This window comes from Rattus norvegicus, chromosome 2, assembly GCF_036323735.1.
Source record: "Rattus norvegicus strain BN/NHsdMcwi chromosome 2, GRCr8, whole genome shotgun sequence".
Taxonomy (NCBI): Eukaryota; Metazoa; Chordata; class Mammalia; order Rodentia; family Muridae; genus Rattus; species Rattus norvegicus.
In genome coordinates, this window is record NC_086020.1 from 238,154,415 (window position 1) to 238,171,494 (window position 17,080).

General features: G+C 44.7%; 2 protein-coding genes across 3 annotated transcripts in view; one reads left to right on the top strand and one right to left on the bottom strand.

Annotated features, from left to right (window-relative positions):
- The window catches only part of Dnase2b (deoxyribonuclease 2 beta), a 36,860-nt gene extending 23,233 nt beyond the window's left edge, over window positions 1-13,627 (bottom strand). The window contains exon 1 of the mRNA XM_017591060.3: window positions 12,865-13,627. The gene's annotated coding sequence lies outside the window, so the exon portion shown is untranslated. The remainder of the gene's footprint in view (window positions 1-12,864) is intronic.
- Window positions 1-17,080, top strand: part of Uox (urate oxidase) — a 36,191-nt gene that overhangs the window by 7,285 nt on the left and 11,826 nt on the right. Inside the window, exons 1-4 of one of the 2 annotated variants that reach the window (XM_006233450.4) lie at window positions 4,263-4,419; window positions 7,140-7,358; window positions 9,184-9,300; window positions 9,394-9,472. In XM_006233450.4, the coding sequence (XP_006233512.1) occupies window positions 4,411-4,419; window positions 7,140-7,358; window positions 9,184-9,300; window positions 9,394-9,472 (424 nt within the window). In that variant the 5' untranslated portion in view covers window positions 4,263-4,410. 2 annotated transcript variants of the gene reach the window in all.

A 17,080-nucleotide genomic window follows, 5' to 3' on the forward strand; every position in this document is an offset into this window, starting at 1 on the left:
CTTGTTTTGCCTAAGATTATCCCAGTAGCTTTCCTGACATTAAATCTATTCCTATAGGATGCAAACAGGCTACACCAACCTTTGCTTTTAAACACTGAACAGAGCTGAAGTTAACAACAGTGGCAGTAACCTCAAAGTGACATCCTTGGTCGACAGGGTAAAGGGGTTCAGGGACTGAAGGATGGCACAGTGGGGAGACCATGGAAGACAGAGCACTGGAAGAAGCTACTAAAATAGGGCTCTGTGGAAAGAAAACTAGTGTGTGTTAGAGGGTTCTGTTGTTATGAGTCTTGCCAGACCATTGTAACGTCAGATAATATCTAATAAGAGGGGGTTGGTTCCTGTTGGCTCAAGGGTTTTTCTTTCTTTTACTGTCTAGAAATGATGTGAATTCCTAAGGTCCATGAGGCAACCTCATTTTTTTTCTTGTAAAGAATCCTTATTTTAAAAAGATTTACTTCTCTTTTGTGTATATGAATGTTTTGTTTGCTAGCGTTTTTGTGCAGCATGTGTGTGCCTGATGCATGCAGAGGTCAGAAGAGGGCGCCGGATCCTCTGGAATTAGAGTTACAGACACTTGTGAACCACTGTGTGGGTGTTGGAAACCGAGCCTGGGTTTTTTGAAAGAGCAGCAAGTGCTCATAACTGTCCAGTCATCTCTCCTGCCCTGACTAAAACTTTCTATAAGGAAAACCTAGACTCATGTGGGGAGCACTTCCTGTATGCCTCCATCTGCCCTAGACTCATGTGGGGAGCACTTCTTGACACCTGAGAAGAACTAGAAGCTTGTTAGGGTGTTTTAGAACTCAAAACAATTTCCCCTAATGAACTAAAAATGACCTAACTTTCTTGAAATAGTCTGCCAAGGAAAAGTCTTGTGTCTTGGGCAAATCATCTGTGGCAGTGCACAGGGCACCACTGAATGCTGGGCTGGGTGTGGAGAGGATCCACTCTGCTCTCAGGATCCAGCACTGGGAAAACTGAGAGGTGTGCAATGGACTGGTGTGTCCTAATGAAGACAGGGCATTCCAGGCAGAGGGGATGGGTGTTGACCAAGCTGATGAAAGTCACAGAAACGTGACATTAAATTCCTAGTCGTGTAGCTAGAGAGATGAACCGGTTTCTGCCTCGTTCCAAATCTAGAAAGTAAAAAGAGTCCACTGTGCAGCTCATCATTGTGTTATCACAAGGAGAGGCAGGGCTGCGGGGTAACAGAGTTGGTGTCAAAGCACTGTGGCTATCACATCTGGTCAAACATGCTAGATGGCAGTGCTGGCTCTCTTACTGATGACCACATGCCAGCCGTTTTTCTGGGCAGTTCCTTGCAACCTCACAAGTAAGCATTCACAGTAGGTGCGGTCACCATCTCATTTTATAGATGGAAAAGGGAAGGAATGAAGAAAACAAAAACAAAAAACTCAGTGCTTGCCCAGGGGCCTAGACAGGCAGTTGGTTCAGGCTATCAGACTCCAAGGCACTGTTCTTAGCCCCATGTTACGGCCTCCCTGCTTCCAGAAGGTCATACACTCAGAATGATGAATCATCTCTTTCATGTTGTCTCAGGGCTGGTGACTAGATTCTAGAAAATCAGACTGAGCAAAGCCACCCGAACCGTTTGGGCCCCGGTTACACAGAGAAATGGTTCTTAACGTTTCATGGACCATCAACTCTTTTGTCATGGAATGAAATCTGTGTGTGTGCCCTAAAAAAACCCCACACCTGCTCTCACAAACACACGAAGATTTAGCTATAACTTCATGAAGTACATAGTTCTGCCTAACAAGCGTCTACTGGGTACTCAAGAGTTTAACAGACTTGAGACTTGTGATGACCAAACCCCCTTTAGGGCAGCTAGAAATAACATTTGCAAACTCGTAGGCACAGGCATTCAGAAGAGCCCTTTGAAATCTCAGAGCTCTTGCCAACATCATCTGTAGACAGTTTGCGAGTCTGAATCCCGGTACATTTCAAAATCCATCCAGGAAATGAGATTTGTCTTTTGCAGAGCCTGGTCAGGATTTGTTCAGAGTATTACTGTAGGACACAGGCGGTCTCTCTCCATTTGTGCTTTGCTCCTTAAGTTCTACAAACCTAAGGTATGGATGTCAGTGATGACAGAAATTCAAGTCAGGCCATTGTTACCTGAGGGGAGACAGTTGGAAGCAAGCTCTCTTTGAATGGATGTTCCTTGGTCTTACCCGCCTGGGCTCTGGTTTGGAGTGTACCCTAGTTTATCTCTATCTGTAAGGACCCTTTCATGTGAAATGGGGTAAGTGATCGCTACTTGTCATTGATAATTATAGATAACAGTTATTGAGCACATGTTTGCCCGGCACCCTCCCGGCTGCTTTATGCTTACTCCTTCCTACTTCTCACATTGATTCTGAGGGAACATCATCATCATCATCATCATCACCATCATCATCATCACCATCGTCGTCGTCATCATCATCATCATCATCATCATCATCGTGTAGATGGATAAATTTATATCCATTTGGACTCAATGGTAGCTCAACAAAGACGCCCACCAGGGCTGCCTCAATCAAAGCCCACCCTCTCCAAACAATGCCCTCTGTATGCACTAAATAGTTGCCCTCGCTGTAGATCTCTACCTGCATTGGGCACAGTGAGGTTCCAACACTGGCCTCCTATTCTTTACGGAACTGGGGGAGGACGGCCTTAGTTCTTATGGAGGCTTCATCTACTGACTCAGGTATTCTAGGCCAGACTTGGTGCCCCCACCTCAGGTTCAACGACCATGGTTGTTTGAATGAGAAGCCCCCCATAATCTTGTGCATTTGACTACTGGTTCCAGTGATGGGTGCTGACTGGGGAGTCTGTGTGGGGAGGTGTGGCTTTGCTGGAGGAAGTATGTCAGTGGAGGCAGGCTTTGAGAGTTTGAAGACTCGTGCCATTTTGAATTCACTCTCTCTGTTTCATGCTTGCTGATCAAAATGTGAGCACACGGCCTCCTCCTCCTGCTCCTACGCCTTTGCTTGCCATTATGGACTCTTGTCCCCTGGACCAAATAAACTATGTTTTTTGTGATGGTCTGTATATGCTTGGCCCAGGGAGTGGCACTATTAGAAGGTGTGGCCCTGTAGGTAGACCCTCAACCTAGCTGCCTGGAAGCCAGTATTCTACCAGCAGCCTTCAGATGAAGATGTAGGACTCTCAGCTCCTCCAGCGCCATGCCTGCCTGGATGCTACCAATCTTCTTGCACTGATGATACTGGACTGAACCTCTGAACCTGTAAGCCAGCACCAATCGAATGCTGTCCTTTATGAGACTTGCCTTGGTCATGGTGTCTGTTCACAACAGTAAAACCCTAACTAAGACATCTTCTATAAGTTTCCTTGGTCACTGGAGAAGTAACTAATGTCAGTGGTTAGGTCCTTTTAAGTCTAACTCATTTCTCAGTAAACTCAGCCAACTCAAGCTTGCACAGGCGGCCAGTATTCTGAGACAACGTCTTGCTGTGAAACCCCAGTTGGACTTGAATGAATGATCATTCTTCCTTAGCTGAGATTATACACAAGCCCTCTGACAACTGGCTTAGGATCTTACTCAATACCTCTGACCTCTTTTCCTCATGAGTCTTGAACGTTGTTGATCTAGGATGGCTACTTTCTATGTGGTTGCTGTCCTATTAGCAACACGTTGTATCATGGGCTCTCTCTTTACTCACTACACTCCATTTGTCTTTCTGGGATTCTCCCCACTCCTTATTGATTGATTAATTGATTGATCAGTGTGTGTGTGTGTGTGTGTGTGTGTAGTATGTGTGTGTGTGTGTTCGAGTGCATGCGTGCTAGCGTGTGTGATGGTCAGAAGACAACTTGTGGGAGTTGGTTCTTTCTTTTCCCCACATGAGTCCTTGGAGACCACCATAATTGGTAGCAGGTACCTTTATTTGCTGAGCCATCTCACCAGCCATGGCTCTCTCTTCTCTGGACAGCCTATGCCTGTGATCTTAGATTGTGGCCATCAGAAGGCCCACCTTCTTCTTCCTGTTTTCTCAGGAAGAGGACTTTTTTTGGTGGCATTAGAACTGAACCCACTCTTCCTGTCTTGGAATCTTTTGTGTGTTTTCATTAGCCGTTCTGTGTCATCCGGCAAGCAGAGGAGGTGGTTAGTAGCACTATCCATTCATTCATGACACATTTATCAAGCTCCTATTTAAGATCCAGGCAGTGCGCTGAGTGCTGGGGTTGCCATGGTGACCAACATAGAACTTTCTCCTGCTTTCACAGTTTATTGCTTCAGGATGAATCACACACGAGGAGGTACTTGCAATACAATTTGATAAAGATTCTGAGGTAATATCAAATATCTTGACAATACATCAGAGGAGCCACCTACTCCATGTTTGAAAGACTAAGACAGATGCCTGGGAGAAATAAGGCATGGAAGAGGTTGGTAGTCGGGGAGTGAGAGGGAAGGGAGGTTTGAAAGGAAAGATGCAAGGCCTAAGGCAGAGAAAGTATCTGATCTACAATGGGTTCAGAATGGCAGCAGCAGAGTTGAGGTGAGAACAGAAGAGCCATTAGAGATGATGTGTGGACTACAGGCCTGGGGTTGGGGGTGGGTCACATCTGCATGTCTGCTGGATGCCCTGTGTTTGCACAGGCCAAGCTACCCCAGCTTGAATATGTAATGGCAGAAGGTGGTGCTGAGGAGAAGAGTGCTCCCGTGAGGTGGAGATGATTTATGCTCAGAGACTTTTGGTCCTGGCCCCATCACCATCCCAGCTATCACAGGTGCTCAAGCATCCACGTCCTTTCCTCCCCTCGGTAGACCCCTGGAAGCTTAGGACAAGTCAACTAGTCAATATCATCCTTAACTGACATCATCTCGGCTGCAGCTACATCCAACTGCCTCGCAAGGCCACTGTTGCCACTAGAAACAAAGCTGGAGCTTGCCGAGTCCCCAGTCATCCCATGCCATGATGGCGGTGGCTTCCCCCTTAGGTGCAAACGTTACTGAAGCTTGGTGACCTTCAACCACGTGTCCCAAGCCACTAGGCTAGGCGTAGCAAGGTGGAATTGGGTCTGAACTGAACCCAAAGCTACTGTAACAACACAATAGCTTCTCCTTCTCTGCCAGCATTGGGGTCTTTAAAGAAACATGATTATTTCTTACTCTGTATTGCACAGCAAGTCATTTCTTACTGGCATCCTCTTTCCCACATGAATGTTTCTTTAACAGGGTCTTGTGTATCTCAGGCTGACCTTGACCTGCTTAAGTGGCCTAGAATGACCTTGAACTTCTGATCCTGCTGTTTCCACTTCCCAAGTGCTACAACGGCAGGTGTGCACCACCGTGCTCAGTCCGTGTGGTGCTATGGATGAGTGGAACCTAGCACAGTGTGGAACCAACACAGTGTGGAACCAACACAGTGTAACCTAGCACAGTGTGGAACCTAGCACAGTCTACCAACTGAGCTACATCCCCCAGAGCCCTATTGATCCTTGTTTTGAAGATGTTTCCAAAGATTCGATCAAAGACTTTGAGGGTGCATCTCTAAGAATCTCTTTCCTGGATAGACATAATTAAATCCAGACATGCTGAACTTTGGTATATGTCAATGATCAAGAGCTTGTCCCAGCTGACTACATCTGCAAGATTTAAGACCGCCTCCCATACCTCATGTTCCTTAAGGAAATAAGATTAATTTTGATGTTGGCTAATATCTTTAAATTCTCCTCAGAGGAAATGGTGACTTCTCATATAGAGATTTTTAGGCAATCCCCAGCATCCTAAATGAGAGCAGCAGGAGAGGTTTCCTGACATTCTACCCAGACATGCACTGTACGTGTGTGCACTGTACATGCACTGTATGTGCATTGCACTATATGTACTATGTGCACTGTGTGTGCACAGTATGTGCACTGTGTGTGCACTGATGTGCACCGTGTGTGCACGGTACGTTGTTTTCTGCTTGTTTTCATTTTCACTACCTTGATAACCACTTTAATGTTCAATATCCATGCTAAGGGGCTATTTAGATTTACGACTGGTTGCTCCTCTCAAACACCTAGCAACAAGTCTGGCGGATGCCAGCTGTAGAAATGGATGTGTTCATTAGCTAAGGCTCCAGCTCCAGACACAGGTCTTAATAAATCACCATCCCTTCATTAAATGTCTCTCCATTAGAGGCTTAGCTCTCCCTGCAATCAAATGGCCCTGGCCCTGCGATCCAGACAGTATTCTGGACCCTATCACCAATTACCCATCTCCTTCCTGGCAGCAAATAGAAAAGGCAATTTTCAAATTGTTTCCATGATCACAGAGCAGTTTTCTCAGAAATATCACTTTTTAAAAAGTGGATGTGGGAACATGGAAATATTTCCAGTTAATGCAGTCATGGGATTTTCTAGAAGAAAGCTGGTTTCCATGGTGGCCACTGTAGAGTTCGGAGTTAGCAGACCTGCATGTGTATATAACTTTGCCTTTACTAACCGTGTGAAGGAAGGCAAGCCACTTCATCTTTGTCCACTCAGGTAAGAGAGTCAATCCACAGGGGATTGACTACAGGGATGCTACAGGGACAGGTCACGTGTCACAGACAGGATGTAGCTTTGGAACAGGAGGTTCAAAAAATATTATCAAGAGAGTTTGGAGAAGAGCTCAGGAGTTAAGAGCACATACTGCTCTTGCAGAAGACCCGAGTTTATTTCCTCAAACCTTCATCGGGTGACTCAGAACTGCCTCTAACTCCAGCTCAAGGGACCTGACACCTTTGGATTCTATGGGCATTCATTTCACCATATTCACAAACTTTCATGCACACTCATAAGTGAATGTTTCTTATCAAGAAAGCCATCTGGCTGTCTATCCTGCGGGTAATCTGAGATATATATATATATATCAGATTATAAATATATTTATATATAATATTTAATATATATATATATATATATATATATATATATATATATATCAGGAGATTCGCAGGAGTCTCTTTTTCCCATGGAAGACCAGTGTCCAAAGACTGGGCATACCATTGCTTTCCTAAGTGTTCTTGAGCTCCCTTATTCTAGGTGTCAGATTGAATGAAAAGCTAGAAAGGCCGCAGCTGCATGCTTAATGTCACGTAGCCTTCTTCAATCAGACGGTTATATTTTTATTACAGAATGATGAAGTGGAGTTTGTCCGAACTGGCTATGGGAAGGACATGGTCAAAGTTCTCCATATTCAGAGGGATGGAAAATACCACAGCATCAAAGAGGTGGCGACTTCGGTGCAGTTGACTCTGAGGTCCAAAAAGGATTACCTCCATGGTGATAATTCCGACATCATCCCCACAGACACCATCAAGAACACAGTGCATGTCCTGGCGAAGTTCAAAGGGGTATAATCATTCTTAGATGCTTGCTACTTCTTGAGGCAAATTCAGTGCGAGCTTGTGTGGGGGCGGAACTTGCTTTTTTTAAGCTCTCATTTCCTTTTAACCTATTTTTGTGTATATGCCATTTTTAAATTTTTTCCTTTCTACCCTAAATTTTCCAGGTTTACAGAAAAGCTTGCTCCATTTTATTCATTTAATTTACTTCGTTAGTTAGGAAAAGAAGCTTCTGGGCAAATTAACTTGTTACCTCACATTGGAATAACGGGCAAGTCAAGGTCACAGGAAGATTTCAGACTAAATTTAACACATGCGTTTCTTTGATCTCTATCACTTCTAGAATGTGCATTTGTAGCAGAAAGTGCCATTGTTGTACGACTGAAGAGAACACTGATTATAAGATACTCTACTTATTAGAAATATATTGTCAAATTTTGTGCTTCTTGTTTTAGTTTTCTGGTTGCTGTAACAAAATACCCCATACTCCAGGATGTGGGGGGGGTGCAACTTAGGGCAGGAAGGGAGTTTATTTGGGCTCATGGTTTGAGGGTATAGTCCAGTGGTTCTCAACTTTCCTAATGCTGTGACCCTTTAATATGTGACCCTCATTTGTGGTGACCCCAACCATAAAATTATTTCATTGCTACTTTAAAACCATAATTTTGCTACTGTTACAAATCGTAATGTAAATATCTGATCAGTGAGCACTAAAGAGGCAGAGAAGCACAGGCCGAGAACCGCTGCTAAGCTATGGAGCGGTGGCGTGGTTGGGAAGTGGTAAGTCATGCTGCTGTGTGAGGCAGTCCGTCAGTCTGTCCTATCTGTAGTTAGGAAGCAGAGAGGTGAAAGCTGGGGCTCAGTTTGCCTTCACCTTTTTATTTATTCTGCAATCCCAGGAGATGGGATGGGCACGCCCACCTCCAGGGTGGGTCTTCCCACTGTGGAGACGCTCAAGCAGACACGCCTAAGGATTGGCTGTTTCTGTGGGAACGCTGCGGCCCATTAGCAAAGCTCAGGAAAAGAAGCGGCGCTACAAGCACACTGAGAAAAGATTCAGGAACACAGTTACTTTTTGCTTCGCTGCTGATAACTTCCTGTCATGCAAATCAGGTTTCTCTTAAACACAGGATGGAGCTGGTGAGATGATGGTTCAGTTAAGAGACCCAGAGGACTTGGCTTCTACTCCCAGGATTAACATGGTAGCTCACAACCACCTGTAACACCAGGTCCAGGGTATCCAACCCCCTCCACTGGTTACCATGGCACCAGACACGAACATGGCGCACAGACGCACATGCAGCCAAGACACCCATACATGTAAAATAAAAAAATAATAATAATAAAAAAAGTACTGACAGGATAGAGTCTCTTCAGTGATAAAAATCTATGACCCGCCCCCAGGAACGGTTGCGAGAAATCTGGATTGGGCTATTTTATCTCCTTAGATCCTAGCTCTCTGTTTCTCTCCTTGGGAGAAACAACTCATCAGGAAAGAGCCCCAGGAGTGCTTAGCAATTACTCTTGGCTGGGTTTAGTGGTGGATACCGATCTTCCCAGCCCTTGGGAGCCGATGCAGAAGGGCTGTCATGAGCTTGAAGCTTGCCCAGGCTAAACTCTGAGGCTTATTTTAAACAAACACAACACAACAAAAAATACTTTAAGACAGAGGCTTATAATTCTAGGTTTAGACAGCAGGGTCATGAGTTCAAGGTCAGACAGGGTTGTATAGTCAGTGAGTCCCCGACCTCAAAATAAACAAAACAAGCGAATCAGCTGAAACGTTTAAATAAGATGTTTTTGATCGTGAGCATTTCTCTCTCTCTCTCTCCAGATCAAAAGCATCGAGACCTTCGCTATGAACATCTGCGAGCACTTCCTCTCTTCCTTTAGCCATGTCACCCGAGCCCATGTCTACGTGGAAGAGGTCCCCTGGAAGCGTTTTGAAAAGGTTTCATCATCTATGTCCCTATTTTAATAAAAGAAATTGCTAGCGTGGTTTGTGCTGGAATGGGATTGGCAACAGCTTTGTCCTCCTTTTCAGAATGGAGTCAAACACGTCCATGCCTTCATCCACACCCCGACGGGAACTCACTTCTGTGACGTGGAGCAGGTGAGGAACGGTAAGAAACCGAGTTCTACCGTTTTATTCTTCTTTGGTTTTTTGTTTTGTTTTGTTGTTATTTCTAAGCAATTCCTTCTCTTAACAAGGAGGAAAACTTTAAAGAATTTGTAAAGCTTTTACATCTGAGATGCGGCTACACCCTAGGACTTTGGATTTTACATTACAAACTTACCTACTTTTTGGCTAAAAAATAACAAATGTGTAATTCTTTCTATTACAAAGTCTGGAGTTTGAGTGGTAGGAATTGTGTATTACCCAGTTTTGAAGTGAAATACTGGAAATGACCAGAATACAAATTTCACATTTTCTAACCAATGTTTTTGTACAGTAATCTTGATACTGTACCAATGATCCAGTAACCAATATGTGAAATGACTGTTTCCCTGACATCTCATTTGCATAATTAAATACTAATAGTATTATAATCTCTTTAAAATGAGTCTCATTTAAAATAGCAACAGCTATTTAGCAAGAAATTTACAATTTAAAACTATGAAACATTATAATGTAGACATTATTTGATGAGATAATTAATCTGATCAAGTAAGACTCCTAAAGCCGATGTTTCATTGATTTTTTGAGGTCATGAGAAGCAGAATTAAGTAATCCATTCGGATTTGGAGCAAAGATCTCCGAAGCACAGAGACCAAGATGGCAGGAAACACTTCTCTCTCCATAAGAGACGCCAAGATGGCGGAAACACTTCTCTCTCCATAAGAGACGCGTTAGTCAGCTCTGAGCCTTGCCTATTTCTGTTTCCTTTCCTCCTTCTTTCTCCATTAATATTTCTATTTGAATTAAGCCTAGATATAATTAAGGCTGTCTCAGGGTTTGAATAAAATATAATATTATACAGTGTAAAAACATTATTATGGGAGAAATCAAAAAGTTGTATTAAACCAAAAGGACAATTTTGATCACCAGATGCTTAGTCATGGAAGTGGAGCTCCCCGCTGCGCTGTTCTCTAAAACGGCGCAGATGTATTCTCCATTTTTTCTTCCCTCCCTGCCTTTTTCTTTTTCCTCAATCTCAGCCTCTTTTCTCCCTCCCTTCCTTATGTGCGATTTTAGAGACAAAAAAGGGAAACTTTTTTTTTTTTAGCTCACAGGCAACATTCTCCTGCTTAATCTACCCTAACTACTGTCATGAAATTAGAGTGTAAGCCAGCTCTGCTTAACTCGGGATAATTTTAAAGTTTTTTTAGTAGAGTCACTTTAGGGAACCAGAGAGAAATGAGGAAAAATATTTTTTAGTAATAGATTTAGCTCAATCCAAAACGTTATGTATGGAATAGATTCTATCTAAGTCATTTTCATTCTTTGAAATACCACATCTCTAACATGTAGATGTGGTATATTTGCAGCAATGCTTCAGTCACATCAGCCATGTTTTCATATTGACTGACGGCAGGTGCCTGGAGACCACTGTATTGGTCAGCAGAGTTCCCAATCCATGTTCACAAACGTCTGGGAACTTAGCACATTCTCAATCCCATTCTTCAACTCCCTTTCAAAGACTATAAATGATGGGACATCTGCCTGAGGAGAGCTGATGAAGATCAAATCCATATAGGGGAAGTGCTGGTGTCGTTCATTCACGAGCTATCCTCTGAGCAAGCAGGCTATACTACCACAGAAGGTGGTAGATGAGGAGAGACGCACAGACCTCTCCCTGACCTCAGAGAATCTATGGTAGACTTCATCACTGGAGACAGACTTCCAACAAATTCATTGCAACATGACCGGCTAGAGACCACAGTGGAGGGATTTAGAGGCATGGAACAGAGATAGTCCAAAATGCAACTCTTCCCAAGGTAGTGTAGAAGGCCTTGGCAGGAGAGAAGAAATGTTTCTGCTGACTAAGTGATTTGCACTGTGCTGGTCACAAAAAGGAAGTGTCTGCCTGGAGAAGCACTGGGATTTAGAGTGGAGGCAGGATGGAGAAAGGAACGGAGGATGTGGGTTAGGGCGTTCTGAGCACGTGCCTCATGAGAAGCCCACACTGGACAGGTATTTATTTAATTGTTGAAAGGGCAAGACATTGGTAGAACAGTACTATGATCAGAGAGACTGGTTTCTCGGGGGACTGCCAGTGCTGAGCTAACATGCATCATCTAACTTTAAGGCATTTTGCATAATAAACCACAGAACACATTCTAATTCCTATCAAATGAATAGCTAGTCAAGACCAGAGCCTAGGGGGTGGAATAAACTGTGTTTGAGTTTGAGCTCTGTTAGTTAATGGCATGATGATGAACATATGAGTCACAGTTCTTTAGTGGGTTCTCATCAGTAGCATGAGGATTCTGAGGCCCACCTCTATGATTGTCCAGAAAAATAATAATATGATTGCTAAATCCATTTCATTAAAGCTGTTGGCATAGTATCTGGCATGTAAGAACTTCTTAAATGGTAGCCATTATTATTGCTTAGCTCGACGACAACAACAAAAACAAAAAAAAAAATCAGAGGTCTGTAATGGTCAGTGAGCGAGCGAGCGAGCGAGCGAGCGTGCGTGTGTGTGTGTGTGTGTGTGTGTGTGTGTGTGTTATAAGTGTTTGTGTGTGTGTGAGAGAGAGAGGAGGGGAAGTGTATAAATCTGTAAGGTCTTTATCAGACACTCATTTTGAATGTTTGTTTCTCAGCTGCTCACTATGTTGGGAGCCTCTGGCATATTTAAGGGTTGGCACCTAGCTGGCAGAAGGGGGTGACAAGCCCTTGGTTCTGACCCTGCTCTCAAGCTCCTGGTCTGCTTCCACATTCACAAATCTGCCTCGTGTTCTCTCCACCACATGCCTCTCTGCTCTACTCTGCTCTCCCCAATGTCATTTGTGGAAACCCCACGAAACACTGACCCCAAACAAAGCTTTCTTCCCATAGACTGTGCCTATTCTCTGTTCAGTAGTTGTGATCAAAGTGGCCACACTTTGCAGGCCGGAAAGGCAGAGAGGAACGAGTGAGACACCTGGGGGTTTGCTCTAGAGATGAATTGGAGTGATGAACAAGGCGGGAGAGGTAGAGTTGCACGGACTGGCAGCTTATTGGAGATCATTTTGTGTGACCTTCAATAAGTATAACCACCACAATAGGGGTTGAGTAGGGGCTGGAAGGTTGGCGGCAAAGGACTTGAAGGGGAAAGACTGGGAGCTAGAGAGAATATACACATGAAAAATGTTTGGAGGCTAAAGACAGTGAGTTTTGAAATGAGGGGTGGAATAGACTTGGGGACCATCAACAGGTGGACAATAACTGACTGAAGCCCCAGGGACAGGAAAGGGAGGGAAATAGTTCTGGAAAACAGAAATAACATATAAGCTATATTCTGCAAAGAAACAAAACTGATGGAATGAATATGTGTCTATCAGAAGGTAATTTAGTAGATTGGCTTACATGATTTGCTCCTGGTGGTCCAACAATTGCAGCCTGTAGTTAGTTTCCTAGTCTGTAAGGCTGGATGTCTCAGCAGCCTGACCTGGCTTGGAAGGCCTGGAGCGTTCCTGCAGAGCTGCTGGTCTTCAGTATGTGTTGGAAGGCCCCAAGGACAAGCTTCTGATGCCCGTGAAGGGATGCCTCCACCACAGGATGGATGCACTTGCCAGCAAGAGTAAAGGCAAGCAAGCAAAAAGCAGATCTTTCCATCTTCCGTGCTCTTTTATCTGCGCTGCCTCCAGTATGCACTGCCCACAGTTAGGGTGGGTCTTCCTGCTTCAGATAATCTGATTGAGAGTCTCTCACAGGAATGCCTAGTGCCTTGGGTTGGAGCTGTGTCCCGATCCAGTCCAGTTGACAACCAAGATAGTGGCACGAGGAAAGGTGAGATAAGATGATAAGGCTCTGGGGACATTCCTTAGTTCAAGACTTTGGCAGAAGAAGATGTCTAGATAAAGTGGTATCATGGAAATAGAAGAAAACTATGTTTTTTTGGGATAGCATGAAGCAAAGAGCCACATATGTGAATGGCTTGGCAGAAGGACTTCTTCCTGTAAGCCCAGTTTGGGGAGGGGGAGTAACAGGTGATACATCTCGGTTGTGGGGAAGTCGGACAGAATCCTTGGCCATCTTACGTTGCTACTCCTTATTTTGGGGTTCACCTTGGTCATAAATTGCCACACTGGATAAGTAGGAGATGCAGACACTGAAGAAGAAAAGCAGGCAAGACCCCTCAGACACAAGGTCATAAATGGCCCCTAGCACGTCCCCTGCGGAGATTCCAACAGTCACATTTGACTGCAGGAGGCCACGGAAATGTATTCTCATCTAGTGTCCAAGCAGAAGTGGAAACTGGTTTGATATTTGCCACAAAAGGTTAAGAAATCTTGGTTAAAAGCGGCCTGGAGAGGAACTCTAGACTTGGTAAACATCCTTGGTGATTTCCACAAAGATATCTTCGGGCAGGGGAGTGGATGAGGATGTGACAGTGGTTAAGTCCAGGACACTGCTGATGATCAAAGAGCACAGACTTCTCTTCAGGCCTGCATGCCAGGAGGTAGCATTTGCCTGAGTTCTGATCACTAGGCCAGCACTGCCGAGTAGAGAGATCGGCCTCAGAGCGGTTCAAGTCTTTTGTCTCTGCAGATGGCTCCCAAGCTTCTGGGTACACACAGATCTGTGGCAGTTGTCCAGAAGTTCCAGTCAACTGAGCTAAAGCTCAGGCCGCTCTGACCTGATATCCTGCAGGGCTAGCAGGGTTGGGGTAAGAAGATTGATGTGAAGTAAGTGAATTCAGGTCCCTGTGTGCACTGGATGCAAACGTGTGTACACAGGGCTCTGTGTGTGAGACCATTTCCACTCAGCCCCTCTTTTGAGAGTACAGGTGGACATTCTCTTTGTGGCAAAGTCCAATTCCTAATTTGCTTATTATCTAAGTGCTAAACTGGAAGGAACGGATACGAATCCATGGTGTCATCATCTTTGTAAGCAGTGGAGCATTGGAGAGACGGCTCAGTGGGTCAGAACTCCTGCGGTGAAGGCACGAGAACTTGGGTTTGGATTCCTAACACTCGTTGCATGGATGTTTGCGCATGAAACCTCCATACACTGAGGAAAAGACACTTTGATCCCAAGAGCTTTCTGGTCAGCCAGTCTAGTAAAATCAGTGAGCTTCCCAAAAGACTTTGTCTCCAGGCAGTTAGGAGGAGAGTGTTAGAAGACGCTTGGCATCCTGTGCTGGCTACTGTACACGTGCACAGGGGTGCATACACTCACATACTCACATGTATCCATAACACATGTGCCAACATGCAAAACAAAGAAAAAAGAAGAAATGTCCTTGTGTCAATCCATATACTCCAACGTTTACAGCGCAGGCCAGTGCTACATGCCCTTGTGGTGTGTTGGGGGCCAGAAAGAATGGTGAGAATCCTGCCCTCCCCCCACAACACGTAGTCACCCATGTGAGTCCCCAGGGGTCCTTACAAGAGAATGAGTTTCACTTGGTGGACTCAACTCCTTCCTGTTTCCCTGAATTTTGGTTCAGGGAAAGTTTCTGAGTCTTGGATGATGTGGATCCTGATGCTGCTCTACAACTCACTATATGGTTTGTTCTTGGTGTATCCTTTACAGAGACCTCAGCATGTTGAAAATTTGAGTATTTAAATGTCTGATATTTCCTTGAGAGAATCAGGGAAGAGAAATTACCAACACTATGGTCAAAGGCTGCTCTGATGTTGGTAACATCCTATGCCCTGATAAGAGAACTAAGCTTTTCATACAAGACACGGCAGAGGCTGCTAGTGTAAGTGTCATTGGATCTTCAGGACGAGTGCTGAGCCCTGAGGCTCTGCTAAACCAGGAGCTTAGCTGAGCCCGGGCACCACCGTGATCTGAATCACTAATTTGAACTGAATTAGTCCCTGAGCCTTTGAGATATTTGAATTAAAAATTCACAATTATTTAAGCATTTCAATGGCTCCCGTTCTGACTCTTAACTACAAAACAAAGCAAAGCCAAACAACAAAAGTGTACCAGCTCACACAGAGCTAGATAGAAAGGCAGAAGGTGAAAGAGCGGTTGCAGATAAGAGATACCATCTTAGATGTCGGATAAAGAAAGTCCTCCCATTTACTGAAGGCTACTGGCAGGCAGAGATAAGCAAAGGACATGATGTAATCAAAGCAGGGCAGGTAGATTTAAGGGGTGACAAGCGGAAAATGAAGAAGTAAGGAGGGGGTGGTCAAGAGAGACTGCAGCTCTTTGGTTCTTGGCAGACACCATGTCCTAAAATCACCTTGCTTGGCGCCAAGTTGAAGTAAAGCTGAGTTAGCCCTCTGCCTGGTGACGTCATCTCTTTCACTCCCAGAATCTCTCAGCATGGACTTTGAAGATTCTTGGGGGTGCAGAATGGATCCACAGAGGCAGACCCTTTAATTCAGTGGCTCTCACCCTTCCTAACACTGTGACCCTTTCATACAGTTCCTTGTGTTGTGATGACCCGAACCGTAAAGTTATTTTTGTTGCAGCTCCATAATGTAATTTTGCTGCTGTTATGACTCATAATGTAAATATCTGTGTTTTCTGATGGTCTTAGGTGACCCCTGTCAAAGGTTAAAAGGTTTGTTTGACAACCCACCCACCCCCCAACAAGGAGTCGAGACCCATTGGTCGAGAACCACTGATTTAGTTGATCTTTGCCTCTCTCTAGCCCTTCACGAGTTTGCGGTTTGTCGGTTTGATAGTAGAATGACTTAATATAGTTTTTAAATATCCTCCCTTTAGCTATTTTCGTCCATTTTTGGAGGCGTTAACTGTGGAAGCAATTATTTTCTTCATGACAGTCTCCCCCCTACCCCCACAGCTCAGTAAAGCTTTTTGTGCTTTTTTTGACACCTGATGCGTAGGTAAGGTTCTGGCTTGTTTCCTATTCATTTGAAGTGAGTTTCTCTCCCTTCGAGAGCGAAAGGGTGGATGCATGCTTCTCTGAGAGATAAACCACAATCTGCTAAGTGTGTAGGAGGACACTGGGAGCTGGAGAGATTATACTCTAGTGATGTAAAATGTGGAAAATCTTCCTGTTGCATTACCCCTCGACCATGGTGGTTCTGGGAGAAGGTGGGGTACAGGCTCCTGGTGCAAGATCACAGTGCTCCCATGGCACGGTACCCAGATGACACTGCTCCTGCTTGGATTGCTTCTTTTGGATCTACACTGGGATCTTTTTAGAGTATGCGTGTGGTGGCATATTTTTAGTTGATGGCCCCATGCATTTGAGAGCCTCAGGTTTTTACCAGTGCTCAGCAGGCTGGGGCACTGCCAACAGAGAAGATAGAATAAGCCCTCTGATTTCATCCAGTCTGTCTAACGTGTGCCAAGGAGGAAAAAATGCTTTCAACAGTCAGAGAGGATAGTTTTTGTTGGTTTTGTTCAGAGTGACAGAGGGCATCAGAGTCTGTGGCTTCTGCTCCGACAGAACTGGTAGTAGTCAATCGTCCTCGGGAACGGAAGACATACTGTGGGAATCGGATGCCAGAGCACACTTGAAAGTGCAAGGCCTTTCTCTTTCTCTAGAGTGCAGTGAGAGAGTTAATCATCTCAAGATGGCCAGCCGGGGTTGATATGTGTCACTCCAGAGTTGGTGGAACACAGGACGAAGGCTATGGCTCCAGGGTCC